At 44.5% G+C, this 23,997-nt stretch overlaps 1 protein-coding gene across 1 annotated transcript in view; it reads right to left on the bottom strand.

Moving 5' to 3' along the window:
- The window catches only part of LOC143988580 (mast cell carboxypeptidase A-like), a 41,861-nt gene extending 18,595 nt beyond the window's left edge, over positions 1-23,266 (bottom strand). The window contains exons 1-6 of the mRNA XM_077488254.1: positions 23,144-23,266; positions 22,949-23,024; positions 16,688-16,812; positions 15,470-15,566; positions 15,287-15,388; positions 3,907-4,008 (exon numbers count right to left, since the gene is read on the bottom strand). Coding sequence (XP_077344380.1) covers positions 3,907-4,008; positions 15,287-15,388; positions 15,470-15,566; positions 16,688-16,812; positions 22,949-23,024; positions 23,144-23,247 — 606 coding nt within the window. The 5' untranslated portion in view covers positions 23,248-23,266. The remainder of the gene's footprint in view (positions 1-3,906; positions 4,009-15,286; positions 15,389-15,469; positions 15,567-16,687; positions 16,813-22,948; positions 23,025-23,143) is intronic.
- Positions 23,267-23,997: the final 731 nt, after the last annotated feature.

Here is a 23,997-nt window from a genome sequence, read left to right as displayed (position 1 = left end):
GTAAAATATGGTGGTGGTAGTGTGATGGTCTGGGGCTGTTTTGCTGCTTCAGGACCTGGAAGACTTGCCGTGATAAAAGGAACTATGAATTCTGCTGTCTACCAAGAGATCCTGAAGGAGAATGTCCGACCATCTGTTCGTGTACTCAAGCTGAAACGAACTTGGGTTCTGCAGCAGGACAATGATCCTAAACACACCAGCAAGTCCACCACCGAATGGCTGAAGAAAAACAAAATGAAGACTTTGGAGTGGCCTAGCCAAAGTCCTGACCTGAATCCTATTGAGATGTTGTGGTATGACCTTAAAAAGGCCGTTCATGCTCGAAAACCCTCTAATGTAACTGAATTAGGACAATTCTGCAAAGATGAGTGGGCCAAAATTCCTCCAGGACGCTGTAAAAGCCTCATTGCACGTTATCGCAAACGCTTGGTTGCAGTTGTTGCTGCTAAGGTTGGCCCAACCAGTTATTAGGTTTAGGGGGCAATCACTTTTTCACACAGGGCCATGATGGTTTGGATTTTTTTTCACCTTTAATAATAAACACCTTCATTTACAAATTGCATTTTGTGTTTACTTGTGTTGTCCTTGACTATTGTTTAAATTGGTTTGATGTTCCGAAACACTTAAGTGTGACAAACATGCAAAGGAACAGGAAATGAGGAAGGGGGCAAACACTTTTTCACACCACTGTAGGTGGTTGAGAAATGAGATGCGTCATTTTTGCTCGTAGAACGCCTGAAGGTACTACTTCAATGTTGGTGCTCTGTATGTGGCCAGGCTGTTAAAAAGTCTCACACATGTGGTATCGCCATACTCGGGAAGAGTAGCAGAATGCATTTTGGGGTGTCATTTGTTGTATGCATATGCTGTGTGTGAGAAATAACCTGATAATATGACAATTTTGTAAAAAAAAATAATAATAAAACTCACCATGCTACTTACTTAATACCTTGGAATGTCTACTTTGTAAAAAGGGGTCATTTGGGGGTATTTGTACTTTCCTGACTTGTTAGTGTCTCAAGAAATGAGATACACCTGATGTACTGAAGGCCTGATCAGATTTCAGTGATTGTCACCATAGTTTGTAGACTCTATAACTTTCACAAAGACCAAATAATATACACTAATATGGGTATACATTTTGGCCAAAATGTATGAAGAAAAATTACTAATTAGCAAAAATTTATGACAGAAACAAAGAAAAAGGCATTTTTTTCACAAAATGTACGTTTTATTTTACTTATAGCACAAAAAAAAAAAAATCCACTAGTGATTAAATACCACAAAAAGAAAGCTCTATTTGTGTGGAAAAAAGGATGCAAGTTTCATATGGGTACAGTGTTGCATGACTGAGTAATTGTCATTCAAACTGTGAGAGTGCTGAAAGCTGAAAATTGGGCTGGTCAGGAAGGGGGTGTAGTGCACTGTATTGAGGTGGTTAATTTATGCTATTCACTAGTCCTGAAGGCGGAGTAGAGGCGGAGCTCTATCACATGTATGCTGCCATGGAGGCACCAGGAAATAGTTTTGCCAGGGAAAACATAGGCATGGTACCAGTATGTCCTCTGCCATGGACTCGAGGCGTCATCTTGAGGGAGCCTGTGCCTCAGTGGACAATGAGTTCTCCCGAGATTATGGCAGTATTCTCAGACAGAGGGATACTTTATAAAGCCCTGCTGGCAGGGCTTTCTTAATGCATGGGCACCCTTGGGCATTGTCCAGGGGCCCCAGGTGCATGGAGGCCCCATGATAATCTTGCTCTACATCATACTTGCCAACTGTCCCAGATCTGCTGGGACAGTCACATTTTTTAGTAAGTTTCCCAAGATGACCAGGGTCCCGGAACCTGTACTTTGCTCTCCTGATCCCAGTATCTTGCCCTCCTGAACCCCCCCTTATACTTCGCCCCTCTTCCTTCCCTCTGTACTCTACCCCTTGTGTTCATTTAGTCTTCAATTCATGGCATGTTTTCTTATTGTTTACAATTTTATTGAAAGTGCTAATAAATATATGTTTTTAATTGTATCAGCTATTTCTACTTTAATTCTCAAGAGTAGGTGTGTACATTTGGAGCAGGCTGGTAGGGGCCCAAGTGCACTACTTTGCCCAGGGCCCCATGACGCCCTACCTGCTGGGTCAGTCTGGGACCCCTGGATGGAATGTAGGTAGGGATAGAGACCTGCTTGTGAGTTAGGCTAAGCGTAGGAACAGGTTCCCTTTGGAGAAGGGACAGTCTAAAGCAGTGTTTCTCAACTCCAGTCCTCAAGGCGCCCCAACAGGTCATGTTTTCAGGATTTCCCTTAGATGAAACAGCTGTGGTAAATACTAAGGCAGTGAAACTGATCAAATCACCTGTGCAAAATAATGGAATGCCTGAAAACATGACCTGTTGGGGTGCCTTGAGAAATGAAGCTGAGAAACACTGGTCTAGAGCAGCCTTTCTCAATCATTTTAATTCTGGAGGAACCCAGACCAATTTTCAGCTTTCATCACTGTAGCACTTTGAATGACAATTGCGTGGTCATGCTACACTGTGCCAAACTAAATTTTTATAATTTTGTTCCCACAAATAGAGCTTTCTTTTGGTTTTCTTCGATCATCTCTGGGATTTTTATTTTCTGCTAAACAAATAAAAAAAGACAGAAAATTTTAAAAAATTTTTTGTTTTTTTTGTTTTGGCTACAAAACTTCGTAAATAAGTAAGTTTTCTCCTTCACTGATGGGCACTGATGAGGCTGCACTGACGGGCACTGATAAGGCAGCACTGATGGGCACCGATGAGAGGGCACTGATGAGGTGGCATTGATGGGCACTGATAGGCAGCACTGATGGGGCACTGATAGGTGGCACTGATATACAGCACTGATGGGTACACATAAGTGGCACTGATGGACACTGATAGGTGGCACGGATGGGCACTGATAGGTGGCACAGATGGGCACTGATAGGTGGCACGAATGGGCATGGATGGGCACTGATAGGTGGCACTGATGTACTGTAATGTATGGTACTGATGGATGCCAATCAGTGCCAAACAATAAAGGCCTGCCAATCAGTGATGCTCATGGTGGGCACTGATTGGCATCCATTTTAGGCACTGATTGGCATCCATTGTGGGCACTGATTGGCATCCCTGATGGTTTAGGGTGGCATACCAGGTGGTGACATCCCTGGTGGTCCTAGTGGCGTCCCTGGTGGTCCATTGTGGGTGATAATCAATCAGCGCAGACCTCCCTGTCAGAGGAGCAGCCGATCTGCTCTCCTCTACTCGCGTCTGACAGACGCGGGTGAGGAAAAGCCAATCAACGGCTCTTCCTGTTTACATCGTGATGAGCCGTGATTGGACATGGGTGATCACGTGCTAAAGAGTCTCCGTCAGAGACTCCGTACCTAGATCGGTGTTGCGGTGTGTCAGACTGACACACCGCAACAATGATCACCGCGATGCGCGCCCCGGGGGTGTGCAGTGGCTTAATATCCTGGCAACGTCATATGATGTCCGGTCAGGATATTGAAACCACTTTGCCGCTGTCATTTTGCTATATGGCGGCCGGAAAGTGGTTATGGTTTTAGGAAACCCCTGCTAGGAATTATTACATGGACATTTTACAGTAAAATAGCATCATCAGTAAGCTGTTGAAATGTTTAAATAAACTAATAAAAATATGGCATACCTATAATATTTGACGACTAGAACTGATTATTTTCCCTTGCTCTCTATGTCAATCATGAAAATGAATATTACCAACTGAAATGAACAGAATTTCAAACCTTTTTTGCAGATAAGTATTTCACCTTTTTTTTTATTGCTGGAATTAAACTTTAAACCAACTGAATACATTTTACTGCTTTTCTAAAATAGAGTTTAGCTAAAAACAAAATACATAGAAATAAAATAATGGTTACCTCATTCACAAACCACTGGCAGAAAGCTGGAGATATCCACTCTCTGGCATGAATGCCACACTCCAAAAACACAGCCTTTTTGCCTGTCTTTGGGTTTCCAATCTTAAAAAAATAAATAGGATGTTACATAGTTTTACTTTGCTTCCTTGTAGCTATTACTGCCATTTTAAAATGTTAACACTAGCAAGAACATTCTTGTGTAGTAGCTCTTGCAATGAATTTTCAAACACTGGAGAAGGGTAAAGTCAGGCCGCGTACACACGCGCGGACTGTTTGCCCAACCTTGTTCGTCAAACAGTTTCGGCAAACAGTCCGCTCAAAATTTGCATGAGCGGACTTGCCCACACACGAGCGGACTGTTTCAACGAACTGTTTGCCAAACAGTCCGCTCAACTTTTGAAATGAACGGACTCGCCCACGTAAGGCGGAGGCAAATCCGCCCATTTCGAGCGCGTGTACAGGTAGGCGGGGCCCGCGAAGGAGACGTCGCGGGCTCCGCCGCCTGGAATGGGCTTAAAGGGGAACCCCAAAGTCCACACCAGACCCTTGTCCGAGCACGCTACCCGGCCGGCCAGGAAAGGGGGGCGAGCGAGCGCGCCCCCCCTCCTGAGCCGTACCAGGCCGCGTGCCCTCAACATGGGGGGTGCCTTGGGGAAGGGGGGGCCGCGCGGCCCCCCCACCCCAAAGCACCTTGTCCCCATGTTGATGAGGACAAGGGCCTCTTCCCGACAACCCTGGCCGTTGGTTGTCGGGGTCTGCGGGCGGGGGGCTTATCGGAATCCGGGAGCCCCCTTTAAGAAGGGGGCCCCCGGATACCGGCCCCCCACCCTATGTGAATGAGTATGGGGTACAATGTACCCCTACCCATTCACCTGTGAAATAAAGTACAAAAAAAAACACAACACAGGGTAAAAAATATTTTATTGCACAGCTCCGGGGGTCTTCCGTCTTCGGGGGTCTTCTCGCCGGACTCCTCCGCTATGTGTGTGTAGCTCTTTTACTAGCGGAGGAGTCCGGCTTTCTTCCTCCCCGCCGCCGGCCTCTTCTCCCGACTTCGGGGGTCTTGTCCCCCTCTTCGGTTCTTCTGCCGGGCCACCGCGCCTTCTTGTAGCTCTTTTACAGGCGGTGGCCCGGTCTTCTGTCGCCGCTGCCTTCCGTTCTTCTGTCGCCGCCTTCGGTTCTTCTGCCGGGCCACCGCGCCTTCTTGTAGCTCTTTTACAGGCGGTGGCCCGGTCTTCTGTCGCCGCTGTCGCCGCCTTCCGTTCTTGTTCTTCTTCTTGTTCTTCTTCTTCTTCTCCAGGCAAAGTTGACACGTCGCTCCCTCCGGCCGGAATGCCAGGGACACGCTCCGCTGCCACTTATATAGTGACAATGGGGCGGTGTCACATGGTATATGTCACATGGGTTGGTCACATGGTGACCCCGCCCCCTTACGATGTCATAGTCCCCATGTGACATCAACCCATGTGACCAACCCATGTGACATATACCATGTGACCCCGCCCCATTGTCACTATATAAGTGACCGCACAGCGCGGCTCTGGCATTCCGGCCGGAGGGAGCGACGTGTCAACATCGCCTGGAGAAGAAGAAGAAGAACAAGAAGAAGAACAAGAACGGAAGGCGGCGACAGCGACAGCGGCGACAGAAGACCGGGCCACCGCCTGTAAAAGAGCTACAAGAAGGCGCGGTGGCCCGGCAGAAGAACCGAAGAGGGGGACAAGACCCCCGAAGTCGGGAGAAGAGGCCGGCGGCGGGGAGGAAGAAAGCCGGACTCCTCCGCTAGTAAAAGAGCTACACACACATAGCGGAGGAGTCCGGCGAGAAGACCCCCGAAGACGGAAGACCCCCGGAGCTGTGCAATAAAATATTTTTTCCCCTGTGTTGTGTTTTTTTTTGTACTTTATTTTACAGGTGAATGGGTAGGGGTACATTGTACCCCATACTCATTCACATAGGGTGGGGGGCCGGTATCCGGGGGCCCCCTTCTTAAAGGGGGCTCCCGGATTCCGATAAGCCCCCCGCCCGCAGACCCCGACAACCAACGGCCAGGGTTGTCGGGAAGAGGCCCTTGTCCTCATCAACATGGGGACAAGGTGCTTTGGGGTGGGGGGGCCGCGCGGCCCCCCCTTCACCAAGGCACCCCCCATGTTGAGGGCACGCGGCCTGGTACGGCTCAGGAGGGGGGCGCGCTCGCTCGCCCCCCTTTCCTGGCCGGCCGGGTAGCGTGCTCGGACAAGGGTCTGGTGTGGACTTTGGGGGAACCCCCACGCCGATTTTTTTCGGCCTTGGGGTTCCCCTTTAAGCCCATTCCAGGCGGCGGAGCCCGCGAAGGAGACGTCTCCTTCGCGGGCCCCGCCTACCTGTACACGCGCTCGAAATGGGCGGACTTTCCGAGCGGGAACAGTCCGCTCATTTCGAAAGTACAGCGGACAGGCCCACACACGGGCGGACTGTTCGCTCAAACACAGTTTCAGCGGACAGTTTTTCGGAATTTCCGAAAGACTTTGTCCGTCCAACTGTCCGCTGAAACTGTCCGCTGAAAGCCCACACACGAGCGGACTGTCCGCCCAAACACTGTTCAGCGGACAAGGTTGGGCAAACAGTCCGCCCGTGTGTACGCGGCCTCACAGTTCATCTCCTTATAAAATGATAGCATGACAGTTAGGGCCGGTTCACACTGCGGGCGATGCGAGGCGACACGACTTGCCTCGCCACGATCTGACTTCCGGGATAGCTCTCTGCGGAAAGGGGCGTAGATTACGCCCCTTTCCGCAAGTGCCCGCCCCTTTCCGCAAGTGCCCCGCTGCCTGCTGGGAAACACACAGATCCCAGAGGCAGCAGGGACCATCCTTATTGCGCAGCGCGACTCGCGCATGCGCAGTAGGGAACCGGGAAATGAAGCCGAAAGGCTCCATTTCCTGATTCCCATACTCAAGATGGCAGCGGCAGCACCCGAGAGACGATCTAGAGATCGCCTTCGGGTGCCGACATTGCGGGCGCGCTGGACAGGTAAGTGTCACTATTTTAAAAGTCAGCAGCTGCAGTATTTGTAGCTGCTGGCTTTTAACAAAAAAAAAACGCGGAGTCCCGGCGAACTCCCGCTTTAAGATTATACCTATTCATGCCCATATTTAGAGCACGTGAGCAAGTGAGCATAATATAGCTTGATCTACCCTTTCCACCTGCCAGGATATTGTTTTAGCCCATTCAGTGTTGGGCAAACTTCTCAAGGAAGGGTCAACTAAAACACTGTAGGGTAAAAAATCCCACAGGGACTTCATGCAACTGAAGAATAATAGAGCTTCATAGGAAACTATCTTTTTATACAAAGAATGCCTTCATCATATTTCCAAAATCAAATTGTTTGGTTATTAGAACTGTCTTCTCTAAGGAACACTTTTCTTCGAAGGTTTGTATTTATCATTGAACTTGCTTTCTTCCACATTACAAAATGTATTCTTTTGCCAAACCTGTAGCTCAGAAACTGCATGTAGCCCTTTAACACTTATTGTGGGGCCCACAGGGACAAGATACATATTTTAGCTCACTGTATATAAAATATTTATTTTAAGACCCCTTTCACACCACACTGCCCATAGCGTGGACGGTAAAACACTGCTAATTTTAGCGGCGTTTTACCGCCGGATTTGCGTTGCATTTCGGCCGCTCGCGGGTGGCGCTTTTACCCCCGCTTGTGGCCAAGAAAGGGTTAAAACCACCAGCAATACGCTGCAATAGCGGCGTTTTGCCAGCGGTATTACAGCGCTGCCCCATTGATTTCAATGGGGAGCAGCGGTGGAGGAGCGGTAAACACACCGCTCCTTCACCGCTCCAAAGGAGCTGCTGGCAGGACTTTTCCCTGACGTCCTGCCAGCGCACCACTGTAGTGTGAAAGCCCTCGACATGCATTATGTTTTTCACAAAGCGATAATACATAGTTAGTCAAGTTGAAGAAAGACACAAGTCCATCTAGTTCAACCATAAAAATAAATAAATAATATCATACAAACCCATATACACAACCTATACCCACAGTTGATCCAGAGGAAGGCGAAAAACCCCAGCAAATCATTATCCAAATTGCTTCAGCAGGGGAAAAATTCCTTCCTGATACCCGAGAGACAAGCTCTGGATCAACTTACCTATAAATGTTAGTACCTAGTTATATTATAAGGCCTTTCTTAATTCAATCTACTGAGCTGGCCAGAACCACCTCTGGAGGAAGCCTATTCCACAATTTTAAGCTCTTAGGCGGCGTACACACGGGCGGACTGTCTGCCGAAACTAAGTTCGTCAAACAGTCCGCTCAAACTTTTGAATGAACGAACTTGCCCACACACGGCACTTTTTGAGCGGACAAATACGGCAAACTTTGTTCGTCGTACTAAGTCCGCGCAACTTTTGAAATGAACGGACTCGCCCACACACGAGGGAACAGTCCGCTCATTTTGAGCGCGTCTCCAGGTAGGCGGGGCCCGCGACGGACACGTCGCGGGCTCCGCCGCCTGGAATGGACTTAAAGGGGAACCCCAACGCCGAAAAAAATCGGCGTGGGGGTCCCCCCAAAGTCCACAACAGACCCTTGTCCGAGCACGCTACCCGGCCGGCCAGGAAAGGGGGGCGAGCGAGCGCGCCCCCCTCCTGAGCCGTACCAGGCCGCGTGCCCTCAACATGGGGGGTGCCTTGGGGAAGGGGGGGCCGCGCGGCCCCCCCACCCCAAAGCACCTTGTCCCCATGTTGATGAGGACAAGGGCCTCTTCCCGACAACCCTGGCCGTTGGTTGTCGGGGTCTGCGGGCGGGGGGCTTATCGGAATCCGGGAGCCCCCTTTAATAAGGGGGCCCCCGGATACCGGCCCCCCACCCTATGTGAATGAGCATGGGGTACAATGTACCCCTACCCATTCACCTGTAAAATAAAAGTACCCAAAAAAAAACACAACACACGAGATAAAATATTTTATTGCACAGCTTCGGGGGTCTTCCGTCTTCGGGGGTCTTCTCGCCGGACTCCTCCGCTATCTTCTTGTAGCTCTTTTGCTAGCGGAGGAGTCCGGCTTTCTTCCTCCCCGCCGCCGGCCTCTTCTCCCGACTTCGGGGGTCTTGTCCCCCTCTTCGGTTCTTCTGCCGGGCCACTGCGCCTTCTTATAGCTCTTTTACAGGCGGTGGCCCGGTCTTCTGTCGCCGCTGTCGCCGCCGCCTTCCGTTCTTCTTCTTCTTCTTCTTCTCCAGGAGATGTTGACACGTCGCTGTCTCCGGCCGGAATGCCAGAGCCGCGCTGCGCGGCCACTTATATAGTGACAATGGGGCGGTGTCACATGGTATATGTCACATGTATGGGTCACATGGGTTGATGTCACATGGGGACTATGACATCGTAAGGGGGCGGGGTCACCATGTGACCAACCCATGTGACATATACCATGTGACACCGCCCCATTGTCACTATATAAGTGGCCGCGCAGCGCGGCTCTGGCATTCCGGCCGGAGACAGCGACGTGTCAACATCTTCTGGAGAAGAAGAAGAAGAAGAAGAACGGAAGGCGGCGGCGACAGCGGCGACAGAAGACCGGGCCACCGCCTGTAAAAGAGCTATAAGAAGGCGCGGTGGCCCGGCAGAAGAACCGAAGAGGGGGACAAGACCCCCGAAGTCGGGAGAAGAGGCCGGCGGCGGGGAGGAAGAAAGCCGGACTCCTCCGCTAGCAAAAGAGCTACAAGAAGATAGCGGAGGAGTCCGGTGAGAAGACCCCCGAAGACGGAAGACCCCCGGAGCTGTGCAATAAAATATTTTATCTCGTGTGTTGTGTTTTTTTTTGGGTACTTTTATTTTACAGGTGAATGGGTAGGGGTACATTGTACCCCATACTCATTCACATAGGGTGGGGGGCCGGTATCCGGGGGCCCCTTATTAAAGGGGGCTCCCGGATTCCGATAAGCCCCCCGCCCGCAGACCCCGACAACCAACGGCCAGGGTTGTCGGGAAGAGGCCCTTGTCCTCATCAACATGGGGACAAGGTGCTTTGGGGTGGGGGGGCCGCGCGCCCCCCCTTCCCCAAGGCACCCCCCATGTTGAGGGCACACGGCCTGGTACGGCTCAGGAGGGGGCGCGCTCGCTCGCCCCACTTTTCTGGCCGGCCGGGTAGCGTGCTCGGACAAGGGTCTGTTGTGGACTTTGGGGGGACCCCCGCGCCGATTTTTTTCGGCGTTGGGGTTCCCCTTTAAGTCCATTCCAGGCGGCGGAGCCCGCGACGTCTCCGTCGCGTGCCCCGCCTACCTGGAGACGCGCTCGAAATGAGCAGACTTTTCTCCGGGCGGGAACAGTCCGCTCATTTCGAAAGTACAGCGGACTGGCCCACACACGGGCGGACTGTCCGCTCAAACCATGTTTCAGCGGACAGTTTTTCTGAATTTCCGAAAAACTTTGTTCGTCAAACTGTCCGCTGAAACTGTCCGCTGAAGCCCACACACGAGCAGACTGTCCGCTGAAACACTGTTCAGCGGACAAAGTTGAGCGAACAGTCCCCGCGTGTGTACGCGGCCTTACTGTGAAGAAACCTCTACATATTTGCAGTGGAAATCTCTTTTCTTCTAGGCGTAAAGAGTGCCCCCTTGTCCTCTGTGATGACCATAAAGTGAATAACTCAACACCAAGTTCACTATATGGACCCCTTATATATTTGTACATGTTGATCATACCCCCTTAATCTCCTCTTCTAAAGAGGGAATAAATTCAGTTCCTCAAATCTTTTCTCATAGCTGAGTTCCTCCATGCCTCTTATCAGTTTGGTTACCCTTCTCTGCACCTTCTCCAGTTCCCCGATATCCGTTTTGAGAACTGGTGTCCAAAACTTAACTGCATATTCCAGATGAGGTCTTACTAATGATTCATACAGGGACACAATTATATTTCTCTCTCTGGAGTCCATACCTCTCTTAATACGAGAAAGGACTTTGCTTGCTTTAGAAAAACCGCAGCTTGGCATTGAATGCTATTATTGAGCTTATGATCTACCAAAACCCCCAGATCCTTCTCCACTACTGATCCCCCCAGTTGTACTCCCCCTAGTATGTATGATGCATGCATATTCATAGCCCCCAAGTGCATAACTTAACCCTCATCTGCCACATAGTTGTCCAATTGTACAGTGCATTGAGGTCAGCTTGTAAAGAGACATCCTGCAAAGATGTTATTTCACTGCATAGTTTGGTGTCATCTGCAAAGACTGAAATGGTACTTTTAATCCCATCATTTATAAAGATATTAAAAAGTAAGGATCCCAACACTGAACTTTGGGGTACATCACTTATACCCTTAGACCATTCAGAGTAAGAATCATTAACCACTACTCTCTGAATTCTGTCTTTTTAGCCAGTTTTATGTCCATTTACAAACTGATCTTTCCAAGCCTGTAGACTTTACCTTACACATTAGTCTTGTGTGGGGAACTGTATCAAACGCTTTTGCAAAATTCAAGTATACCACATCCACAGCCACCACTCTGTCCAAGGTTTTCCTTACCTCCTCATAAAAAGAAATCAGATTTGTTTGACAACTTCCGTCTTTCATGAAGCCATGCTGTCTGATGCTTAAAATATTTTTTTCTAACAAGAACTCATCTATGTGGTCTTTTATTAAACATTCCAGTATCTTCCCAACTATAGAAGTTAAACTAACAGGTCTATAGTTACTTGGTAAAGACTTTGTTGCCTTTTTAAATGTAGGCACCACATTGGCCCTGCGCCAATCCAGTGGTACTATTCCAGTTATTAAAGCGGGAGTCCGCTGGGAGTCCGCCGTTTTATTTTTTTAAAAGCCAGCAGCTACAAATACTGCAGCTGCTGACTTTTAAAATAGTGACACTTACCCGCCCAGCGCGCCCGCGATGTCGTCACCCGAAGCCGATCTCTCGATCGTCTCTCGGGTGCTGCCGCCGCCATCTTGGGTATGGGAATCAGGAAGTGGAGCCTTTTCGGCTTCATTTCCCGGTTCCCTACTGCGCATGCGCGAGTCGCGCTGCGCAATAAGGACGGTCCCCGCTTTCTCTGGGATCCGTGTGTTTCCCAGCAGGCAGCGGGGGACTTTCGGAAAGGGGTGTCGATTCTGCGGAAAGGGGCGTACCTTCTGCAGAATCTACGCCGGAAGTGGGTGCAGATATCTGTACTGTACAGGTACCTGCACCCCCCTCCCCCCTAAAAAGTGCCAATTGTGGCGCCGGGGGGGGGGGATTCCAATGAGCGGAAGGTCCACTTTAGGGTGGACCTCCGCTTTAATGAGTCCCTAAAAAATAAATACCACGGCTTTGAAATGACAGAGCTCAATTAATTTCGGATCAGTGGGTGTATGCCATCTGGTCCAGATTCTTTATCCACCTTTATTCTGTCTAAATATTTCTGGACCATATCCCTTTTGAGCCATTGTGGATCATTTAGGGCTGTGTCAATACCATCCCTATTATGGACATGAGCTCCCCCATGCTCATTTGCATACACAGAACTGAGTGCTCACAGGGCTTGAGGCCTATATAACCTTGTGTAGAGCACCTGTGAAATTGCCAAACTGCTGGTTGGAATTTGGAAACTAAACAGCAGGGACCTTGAGTGGAGAGTGAACAAGTCTTGCTTTTTGACTGCTGGTGACTGCTGGGTGCCATTTTTAGGTTATTTTTTTGGGCTTTTCCTTGTAGCTTTTTAACACCCTTTTCTGACACTTTTTAACCACTTGCCGCCCGCCCTATAGCAGATACATGGTGGCATAGTGGTTTCAAAATCCTGACCGGACGTCATATGACGTGATCAGGATTTTGAGCCGATGCGCGCCCCCGGGGGCGCGCATCGCGGCGATCGTTGTTGCGGGGTGTCAGTCTGACATCCCGCAACTACGATCTCGGTAAAGAGTCTCCGACGGAGTCTCTTTACCACGTGATCAGCCATGTCCAATCACGGCTGATCACAGTGTAAATAGGAAAAGCCAGTGATCGGCTTTTCCTCACTCGCGTCTGTCAGACAATGTAATACTGACATATAATCACACACATAGGTTGAACTTGATGGACTTGTGTCTTTTTTCGACCTCACCTACTATGTAACGATGTAACTATGTAATAAACACGAATGTAGTGAAGCGCTACATTATTTTTTAGCTCTTTAGCGCCACCTTTTGGGCTCCTTCTGCTAATTTTGTGTTAGTAGATGTTTGGTGAGTGTTGATTTGTGCTTTTCATTTAACGCTTTTCATTTAGTGCTTATCAGTTCACGCTTTTCATTTCGTGCTTTTCAGTTAGTTTCTGAACGGCCGTTCGTCAACCAGACACGGAATCGGAGGAGATAACGTGTTATTTATCATTGGCCTTGGAATTATTGCTTTGACCCAAATCCAGTCCAGGAACAGGAGGAGGAGGATTTCTTGGACTAAAAATTGGTTGCTTTATTAATCGTGACCAATTATGTCATATGCCTTTGCTGCAGGAGCTCCAGGAGAATAATCCAGATTTTCAGAATTATTTCCGGATGACGTACCCCTGCTTTCATCAACTCTTGGCATTGTTGACCCCCTATATTAAGAAGCAGGGCATATGCATGAGGATTTTATTTTATTTTTTGGTTGAATAATAATGATTAGATTTGTTATATTTTATATATTTTTGGATGCATAGAATTATGGGTCAAACCACTTTTTGGTTAAGTTCTTTTGGCAGATAGCATGTCTAATTTTATTTGTTTTCTTTTTTTAATGCACAATAACATTTTTTTTTATAATACTTGGCTATGTGTTTTACTTCAAATGACAGTTTGGGAGTAGGCAGTTACATTTAAAAAAATACAATGTCAAATTGACAAGGGACACCAACATAGTGGTATTTTTGATCTTAAAAACTACCGGATAATGGTGTTGTGGTAACTTGCCCAAAAAAAAAAATGCGTAATATTATTCTTGATATCGCTAGAAAAAAAAAGCCTTTGAAAATTTGTTTACAATAACTCCATCAGTATCTCTAGCAGAGCAGCTTCATTATCCCATTAAAGAAGAAAAGTATGTGTGCTGCATTTCGAGATTTCATAATTTGCCACGTCACGAATGTTAATCCTCCATTACACTAGTTTACAAGACCGTACTTTGGACTTTTGTCCGACTGACTTTGTCAGAGCGTACAAACGGTTGGATTTTCCATCAACAGCTGTCATCACACATTTCCCGTTGGAAAATCCAATCGTGTGTATGCGACTTAAGTCTTGGAGAGCAGCCCTCATCCTTGGAAAATTTGCTCTCTTAAATGTAAGTATTTTTATCTTTCCCGTATGTGTTTTTTGCTTACAGCTAACATCAAATGAAATCATGTTATGGTCACTGCTACCCAGAAGTTCCTTTATATGAACATTTGTAATAAGCTCTGCATGGTTTGAAACTACCAGGTTCAACAGAGCATCATTCCTAGTTGGGGCCTCAATAAACTGGACCGTAAAATTGGGGCCTCAATAAATTGGACCATAAGCTGTTTGACTTCAGACTCTCTTTCTTTAAACTCCATGGTTTCCTGTCTGAGCAATGCAGGCAGGGGTGTGGGGGGGGGGGGGGTCACTCTGACATAATAAAAAAATAAACTTTTTTCAATAAGGTAGCAACTGTCTGGCCAACTAAGTCCGTCAGACAATCCGACGGACAGTCCGTCCTACTTTCGAATGAACGGACTTGACCACACACGATGAACAAACAGTCCGTTGAAAGCTTGCGCGATGACGTGTACAGCACGTACGACGGGACTAGAAATAGGACGTCCAATACACAGCAATGCAACCTTCCGCCGTGTAAATCCTTTCTGAGCATGCGCCATACTTAGTCCGTCCAACTAGCCTACTCACGAGCGGACTGTCCGCTGAAACCAAAGTTGGACGGACAATATTACGGAAATTCCGAAATACTTAGTCCGCCAGACTGCGCGCTGAAAAAGTCCGCTGAAGCCCACACACGAGCGGACTGTCCGCTGAAATGTGTTTCGGCGGACTAAGTTGGACAGACAGTCCGCCCGTGTGTACGCGGCTTAAGTCTGGAAAAGGTATACCTGCTAGTTTGGTATGTAAATATTTTTATATTTCATATTTATTATTATTCATTTTTTATTATTATTAAAATAACATACATTCCATTTAAATGGGAACACTTTTGCAAGAATTATAGTGCAAGTGTTATATATTATGGATGAGACTGGTGTTTGCTACTGTCAAGAACTTTGGGTGTTCACTGTTTGGTGAATGGCCAAACTAAATGGAGTGTTTACCCAACAAATGAACCAAAGCAGACTTGCTCATCACTATTCTATATTCAGTTTTTTCAATCAACACGGCTTATTCTGAAGTCGCAAATAATGTGACAGAAACTTTTACCTTCAAAACGTGCATAGGGTGTCCTTCAAATGTGTTTCCAATTGTGACCAAGGAGACCAAATTTGGGTATCCTAATGAAATGGAATAAGCCCAGATGGCAATCTAATGAAATGGGTAAAACCTTAGTGAATCTTCTGGCTGAATCTTTGTGAAAGAATATAGAAGAATTTGTTTGTTACTTACCTCCTTCCATTGATGGTACCTTGGCATTCCCTTCTCATATTTACCTTGTTTTCTAAACTGGTTGTCAACAACTTCTTGTAAGTTAGGGATAATGATCCTGATATAGAATAACAAAACCACAATATGAACTAAACTTCACTTCACTTCCAAGGCATGAGCAGTGGCAAATTTATGTATTAGAAGAGTATTAAAAAAAACTTCTTATATTTCTAATATATGCCAAAGGGACATATTAACCACTTAAGGACCGCCTCACACCGATATACGTCGGCAGAATGGCACGGCTGGGCACAATCACGTACCGGTACGTGATTCTTTAAGTACCCAGCCGTGGGTTGGGAGCGTGCCTCCTGGTCCTGTGCTCCGTGACCGTGGCCGTGGGACCAGTGGACTCGATCGCCGCTGGTGTCCCGCGATCGGGTCACAGAGCTGAAGTACGAGGAGAGGTCTGTGTAAACAAACCTCTCCCCGTGCTTCCCTGTGTGGCTGTCACCGATCGTCTGTTCCCTTTTATAGGGAAGGACGATCAGTGACATCACAAGCCAGGCCACGTGCCCCTACAATACAAAAAACACATCACATCATACATAACCCCTACACTGCCCCCTAGTGGTTAACTCCTTAACTGCCAGTGTCATTTACACAAGAATCAGTGCATTTAAATAGCACTGATTGCTGTATAAATGAGAATGGTCCCAAAAATGTGTCAAAAATATCCGATGTGTCCGCCATAATGTCGCTGCCATTACTAGTAAAAAAAATATTAATAAAAATGCTATAAAACTATCCCCTATTTTGTAAACGCTATAACTTTTGCGCAAACCAATCAATAATCGCTAATTGCGTTTTTTTTACCAAAAATATGTAGAAGAATACGTATTGGCCTAAACTGAGGAAAAAATAAGTTTTTTATATATTTATGGGGGATATTTATTATAGCAAAAAGTAAAAAAATATAGATTTTTTTTTTAAATTGTCGCTCTATTTTTGTTTATAGCACAAAAAATAAAAACCGCAGAGGTGATCAAATACCACCAAAAGAAAGCTCTATTTGTGGGAAAAAAAGGACGCCAATTTTGTTTGGGAGCCACGTCGCATGACCGCGCAATTGTCAGTTAACGCGACACAGTGCCGAATCGCAAAAAGGGGCCTGGTCCTTTGCTTGCAAATTGGTCCGGGGCTTAAGTGGTTAAGCAAAGCATATAATAAAACACTTACTTGTACTGAATTCCTTTCTTGTTTAATTGATGCACAATGGTTTCTGAGTGCTGTGCGTTAGCATGGAAGTACACGCTGGATTTTGGGGTAATATGATAAGATGATTTAGGTTTCCAAAAATCAAGCTGCAAAAGTTAGAAATGTCAGGAAATACATAGACAGAGGTAAATTTGCTGCATAATTACTGTTAGTTGAACTACTGATCTAATTACATCTACGAGTGGCCTTCAAAATGTTTCCACACTTTTATATTTATGTTGGAAACTGTGAGGACAGAAAGAGTTTTGCTGATGGCATTAAAAATTTGGTACAATGCTGGGAAAAATGCCTCACAAGGGAAAGTGACTATGTAGAAAAGTGATGTAATTTGTTTTTGAATTAAAAAAAGTGGTGAAACATTTTGAAGAACCTTGTATGTTCAGTTTTCTTTAAGAGATATGCAGTTCATTATTTGTATCAATGTTATTACCTCTTCTTCCTGCTCACATAGACATTTTTTTTAGTTAAATGAAAAGGAGCAGCGTTATCTAATTTGAGGCAGCTCTTCTATAAGACTGTGGTTTGTGTGTCCTAACCCCATTGGTCAGAAGTGGTAATTTTCAATAGGCTAACTCTATACGATTTCATCTTTGTGAACACTTGTACCAATATACCATTAATGTACCTCTGTTGTAGAAAAGAAAAAGCTTTCTCTTAGGGGTACACCATAGCTCCCAACTGTCCCTGATTTTGAGGGACAGTACCTGATTTGGAACAATGTCCCTCTATCCCTCATTCCTCTTCATTGGTCTCAGTGGTTGGCGTCTCCCTGCTCTGCAGTGCCTATCAGACTGTCAGAGCGGGGATCTATTTGTATAATGGCGCCGGACGGCTGCACGTGCGCACTCACTTGCTGTGACCACGCACATGCGAGCAGACGACGAGACTAAGCTATGACTAAGGCTATTGCCGAAACACGTCAGCTTTATTGTTTTACTGTCACTCTGATGTACCAATAAACGACACTTCAAGGTATTACAGTGTTGCCGGCTCTTCTTACTACAGATGACGAAAGGGTGCGCGCACAACCGGCATTGGCGTATCAGGCATAGATGGAACACAGCTCACGTCCCCCATTAGCAAAGGAGGTGGCACTATACGTCCCAAGGAAGGAACATCCCAAAAAGGTAGCGGATATTTATTTACAGGAAATAAGGTAGGTGGCTGGTCAGGGCTTTCAATAAGGCTCTGGATCAGTTAGTGACACCAATGTGTCCTTATTCCCATAGGTATAAGTCTTCCCTAAAAGGTAACAAGACAGCAATTCAGGGGACATCTAAAAGCATAAATTCACATGGCCGTCCACAAACGGGTCAGTATTAGCCATCTAGAGTAAATGTACTTGGATTGCCCGGGTCGCAGTAACAATGTCCCGCCTCCTGTGATCACATCATACTGATTCAATGTCCCACCATTGGATCAGTGTTTTAATTCTGCCACACTCTATTTTCGGCTCCATTATCTACAATATTTTCCTTTCGGCAATGTGCCGAAAACACAATTTTCGGCAGTTTTTTTTCTCCAAATTTCAGCGCATCCCTACTTTCTCTAAATTCTAGAGCAGGCATCAACCTCAAATGTCTCCTATAGAAAACCCCTCTATTACTTCCTGGTATGCAGTCTTAGGACAGAAAAAGCGTTAGAAGGAAGTACTTCATTAACACACACCCTACACCTGTCCTCCCCCTCCAAGGAATTACTCCAGCCCACCTCTGTAGGAAAAATAAATAGCTGGATATCCGCACTCCCAAAAATTCAAACTTTATTGTATAAAAATGGATATCAAAGAATCACAAATCGGTACAGACTAACGGTATAGCACTGATGCGTTTCACACCAGGCATGGTGCTTAGTCATAGCTGAACCTCTGTACTTGCATGTTTCTACAATGCAGGCAATGGCAGTGGGCCATGTTTTCATTAAATACATAGCCAGTGCCACTCTGCTGATCAGTTGTTTTGTACCTTACCTCCTTCTTGCATAGATTGTTCCTTTGGGAGAATGTGCTAGAGTTGAGAGATAGCATAACAACTTATGTGAAGCAGAGCTGTAGTATTGAAAATAGGAGAAGCGTGTCCCTGATTGTACAATCTCCTTTAGATCCACCATCAACTATGTAGTGCAAGGCCCTGCCTGATTGGATACAGAGTGATTGTACAATCAGATTGTGTAGTGTATGCCCACTTTTTATACATCTAAAATAAACCAGTTGCTCTTTCGGCATCATTAATTGTTAACAGCCCCTCAAAACTAGAAGCAAATGTGCATTTTGCTGAGTGCAAAAATGTGCGACAAACATGTATCAAATCAGGTGGGCCTGAGCACTACATAGTTGATGGTGAATCTAAAGGGGATTGCACAATCAGATTGTACAGTTTATGGCCACTTTAAAGGAAGAAGCAGGGAAGTGGGTGGAAATAAAAAAGAGGTGGTATAGTGATGAGGGTGATGTGGTGCACTGAAATAAAACACACCCTATTCTGTGATGCAGTAAGGCAATGCATGATGAGAAGGAAGGTTACATGGTGCCACTAGATGTGATAGGCTCAGAATGCATTATTTAAAATTTTGAAATGAGAGGTGTAGATTCAAAGCTGCCATGGACCTAGGTAAGTGTGAGATAAGCACATTGAGATGGCATGGGCAGAAACACATTAGAAAAGGCTTCTATTTATTATGAAAAGTGAAATTCTTCCTGAAAAGGTGAACTTGGCCTATAGGGGTATTAAAACATGAGGATGGGCTGTATAGTACATTAGTATATGAACATAAATGCATGTACGTGCTCACGTGTAAACATTTTTCTATATATATATATTTTTTTTTAATCTAGGGGGTGCAGTGAATGCATGTAAAATACTGACCAGCAACACAAATTGTTTTTGTACTTATCTATACGCCACACAAATTTATGTGTCTGTGTGTACAGACCCATCAAAAACAATGGGCTGCATTTAAGTCAGCCTGGACCCCTAAAAATGTGTAATTTTTTTGGTGTGTGTGTGCAAGAGCCCTTGAAGTATCAGTAAACCAAAATTGTTTTTGTTGTCATGGAATAAAAATTGTATTATGTCTACCTATCTTTTTAACCTTTTTATCTTTATTATATGCATTTCTAGGAAATACCTGGTTGATCCTGCCATTGTCTTTCTTCTGAGTTGCAACTAATTTACAGACAGCAATCTGGCACCTGCTCTGCCATTCTCCATATGCATGTTCAGGTTATTCCCTGTGGGTGGGGAAGCCCATTACTTTCTCTTTTTTCCTTTTGAAGCCACCCCTCGTTACTATTTCCAGTGTCTTGTGGAGTGGCTCCAGAAAAAGTGATTCAATGATTTATCGTCCTCCCTAAAGGCCACCCCATGTGACTACCTACAGTGGCTGGTGGGGCAGCTACAGCAAAAGTGATTGACAATTTCCACTTCTTCTATGCTAGCTCTGTGTAATACTCTTCAGCAGCTTGCAGGGTGGTTCCAGTTGTCAATCTGCATCATCGTTCTAAACATTAGAAATCATTTTTCTTATTACAGTTGCCATCTTATATTTAACCAAGGGCTTTCATGTGCTTTATGTGCATGTTTAATTAAAAATAAAATTGTGTTTTTATTAGTTTTTTTTCAACACATGACTGCATCCCACGGCAAAAGCATGTGAACATCTACTGTGACATCTATGGGTAGCATCATAGATTGCCTGCATGTTACACCCATAGATCTCCCGGTGTGGTTTGGAGCAAGGAGGGATGGTCATGTGACTGGGTATAAAAAGCTTAAAAAAAGTATTTTACAAATTGATCTGTATAGAGGTGTTTACAGATTCCTGTTTGTATTAAGGGGGTTAATGGGTTTAGATACGTTTATTTACTAAAGCTGGAAAGTGAAAAATCAGGCTCACTTCTGCATAGAAACCAATGAGCTTCCAGGTTTTATTACCAAAGCTTAATTGAACAAGCTGGGGTTAGAAGCTCATTGGTTTCTATGTAGAAGTGAGCCTGATTTTGCACTTTCCAGCTTTAGCAAATAGACCCCATTGTGTACTTAAATGTGGGGTATGCCTGTATATAGAACAAATTAAATAGGGTACTAGAAAGAGAGATATCAAACAGCATTAGTACTGAACAATTAATTAAAAGAACATACTGTATTTTTAGTTTTAAAGCTGAATAAAAGGTACACAACTAAATGCAAATAATAAAATCATATAGGTGCAGTTTTATTTGCCAAAGGAGTTGTATTTCTGTCCATCCAGTTCTGAGATTTACACATTTCTGCTACACAGAAAAGCCCAATTTTTTTTCAGTGCTGCAGTAAAGTAATAATTACTGGTCCTTTCCATCTCCCAGTCTGTGACTGGATGTTGTGTTGGAAAATGAAGCAGCAAATGAATAAGCTCATCTCTCTGCTACTCTGCCCTCTACTTTTACCAGCATATTTCTTGCATTGCAGTACACTTGCTTGCCCCCCTGTGCTGTTTCTTCTTCACCCTCTCTGAGCTCTGCGATTGGAGCTGCAAAAGTCAAAGAGCCCTTTTACACTGTGGCGGTGGGTGCATCGGCGGTAGAGTATCGCTATTTTTAGCGGCTCTTTACCGTCAATTTTGCGGCGCTATTCGGCTGCTAGCGGGGCAATTTCACCCCCGCTAGCGGCCGAGAAAGGGTTAAAAACCAGCTGCGAAAGGCTTAAAACCACCGCAAATTGCTTCTGCAGCAGCGCTATGCCGGAGGTATAGCCGTGCTGCCCCATTGATTTCAATGGGCAGGAGTGGTGAAGGAGCAGTGTACACACCACTCCTTCACCGCTCCAAAGATGCTGCTAGCAGGACTTTTTTTTTTGCATTCTGCCAGCACACCGCTCCAGCTCCTCTGGGCTTTCACATTGGAGAGACAGCAGCGGCTCTTTCAGGGCACTTTGCAGGTGCTATTTTTAGCGCATTAGCGCCTTCAAAACGACCCCGTGTGAAAGGAGCCTTAAGCTTGATGCACTCTATACAACTTTTGTTGTTTGATTTCCTTTAGATTTACCAAAACCATGAAGTGCAAGGGCATTGCCCGATTGCATACCAACTCAAACTGTTAAGGTTCGACCTCATTTTATATGGTTTTGGTAAATCCAAACTAAAAAAAATCTAAAGAAAATTGTATAATGTGTATCCAGCTTAATGTATCAACGTTGGTACTTGTTGATTGAATCCAAAACTTACATTTATTGATGTATTAAAGGCAATTTTTTTTTCGTTCTAGATAGAGTGGGAAATGGATGGACCATATGTCAAATATTATTTGTTGCCTGTGTCTTCAAAGGAAATATTTACCCCTGTTTTAATACTGTTGGTCATTGTCACCAAGTCGGTTGTCTCAAGAACATGATGTAGGATTAAATAATCTTACAATAGGCTGGCAGCAAGCAATAAACTATATATATATATATATATATATATATATATATATATATATATATATATATATGTGTGTGTATGTATATATATATATATATGTGTGTATTTATATAAAAGAAAAGTTAATGAAAATAGCTACGGAATTTTTCATCTTTTTTATCTGCCTGGAGTTCAACTTTAAACTACAGCCTAAAGGTATTTTCCTTTCAGCCTAATTAAATAGTCTCTGAAGATGCTTTAATAGCCTTGATTTGTACTTTTTACTTGTTTAGTTTAAATGTATTTATTTTGTCTGCACATTTTAAATGTACAGTTCCCAACAGGTATAGTTTTTGCTGAATCCTACTATTCCAGCAAAGACATAGTAGGGCCGATTTGCTAAAGCAGTTGAGAATCTTCACACAATAAATTGTAAGAGTATTCACTTAAATTATCCAATCGTGTAAAAAGCAAGCTTCCGTTTACTTATTTCATCTGCAAATGACTGGATAATTGGAGAGAATATTCACACGTTATTCATGTGACATAAAGGCTTGCATTTTTTAAATAATAGATCCATGTAAAACATGTTGATTGAACAACTATATTTTGGTAAGTGAATTAAATATTTTCATGCTAGCAAATATTGCGAGAAGAAAAAAATAACAACATTTATTATTTATTATAACTTCTATAGTTTAGTGAGACCTGTGTTTCATGCAATCAAATACAATGCTACGTATTTAGTAAAAACATACAATGTATTGTCAGTAACCAGTACAGTAAAGGCGGAATATTCAGTTTAACATGAGCATATAATTATATCAGAAAAGGGAAGTATTGTCTTACCTTCATTGTTTTATCCAAATGTTTAATGAACTTTACTTCCTTTTCATTATTTAGTTTGATATGGTATACTTTTTCGCTGCAAATGTAAAAAAAAATGTAGCTGCAGCCAGAATTTTGATAATGAATCTAAATTTATAAATAATATTAGATGGATAGGTAAATATATAGGTAGGTAGACAGACAGATATTACATACTTGTCAAACCGACGACCCTTGGAAATGCTGACACTTGCCACCACACAAGGCAAAAGCAGCATCAGCTTTATATTGTTCAGGCACAGAAATCTCATTATGTTCATTTTTGAATATTTTCCTTTTCTTCCCTTTTCTTCTTATTATATTTTTCTCTTATCTTTAAAGTACATGTGATCATCACTAGAATGACTTCAGTTATTCTCTTATCATATTTCCAACAACAGTTGTACAGGAAATAAGCCTAATCTAAGATTCAATCATTTTCAGGCTTAAATAGGAATATGATCTATACACTTTATTGTAAAAGTATCTGACTTTGTGATTGACACCCACTTTGTACATTTTCTTTTGTAAGTTCACATGATCATCACGCATAGCAAACATGATTTTTTACTTGATGTGTTAAAGTGTACACTCATGTAGTGCCCATTTGCAGTTTTTGTTTTTGTGTCTTGTGTACAGATAAGGTGAAACAAGTAATGTCTGTGTTAAGATTCTGCCCTAAAAAAATTATAAAAATTTAAGGTGTAACAAGAGCCACCTCTGCTAACTAATGTATCTTTCCAAAACATGCATATATGCACATAACATGATACCTTGCATAGCCAGGCAATTTAAATGATATTAGTGGGAGACTTCAACGCACCGATGGATCCAGATATAGACCCCTCCAATCAAGGACACACCAAAAGAATGGGACTAAATACGATATTTTCTAATGAAGATTTGTATGATCCCTGGAAGTGTTTGCACGCCACCAAAAGGGACTATACATTTTATTCCCATGTCTGTAAATCCTACTCAAGGATAGATTATTTTATCATGGACAAATTTTTACTTCAGAACATATCTAA

The sequence above is a fragment of the Lithobates pipiens genome, unplaced genomic scaffold, assembly GCF_037356315.1.
Source record: "Lithobates pipiens isolate NorthernLeopardFrog02 unplaced genomic scaffold, aLitPip1_a1.2 Scaffold_18, whole genome shotgun sequence".
Taxonomy (NCBI): Eukaryota; Metazoa; Chordata; class Amphibia; order Anura; family Ranidae; genus Lithobates; species Lithobates pipiens.
The sequence above is the reverse complement of the archived record's forward strand: the minus strand, read 5'-3'. Positions and strand labels throughout refer to the sequence as shown.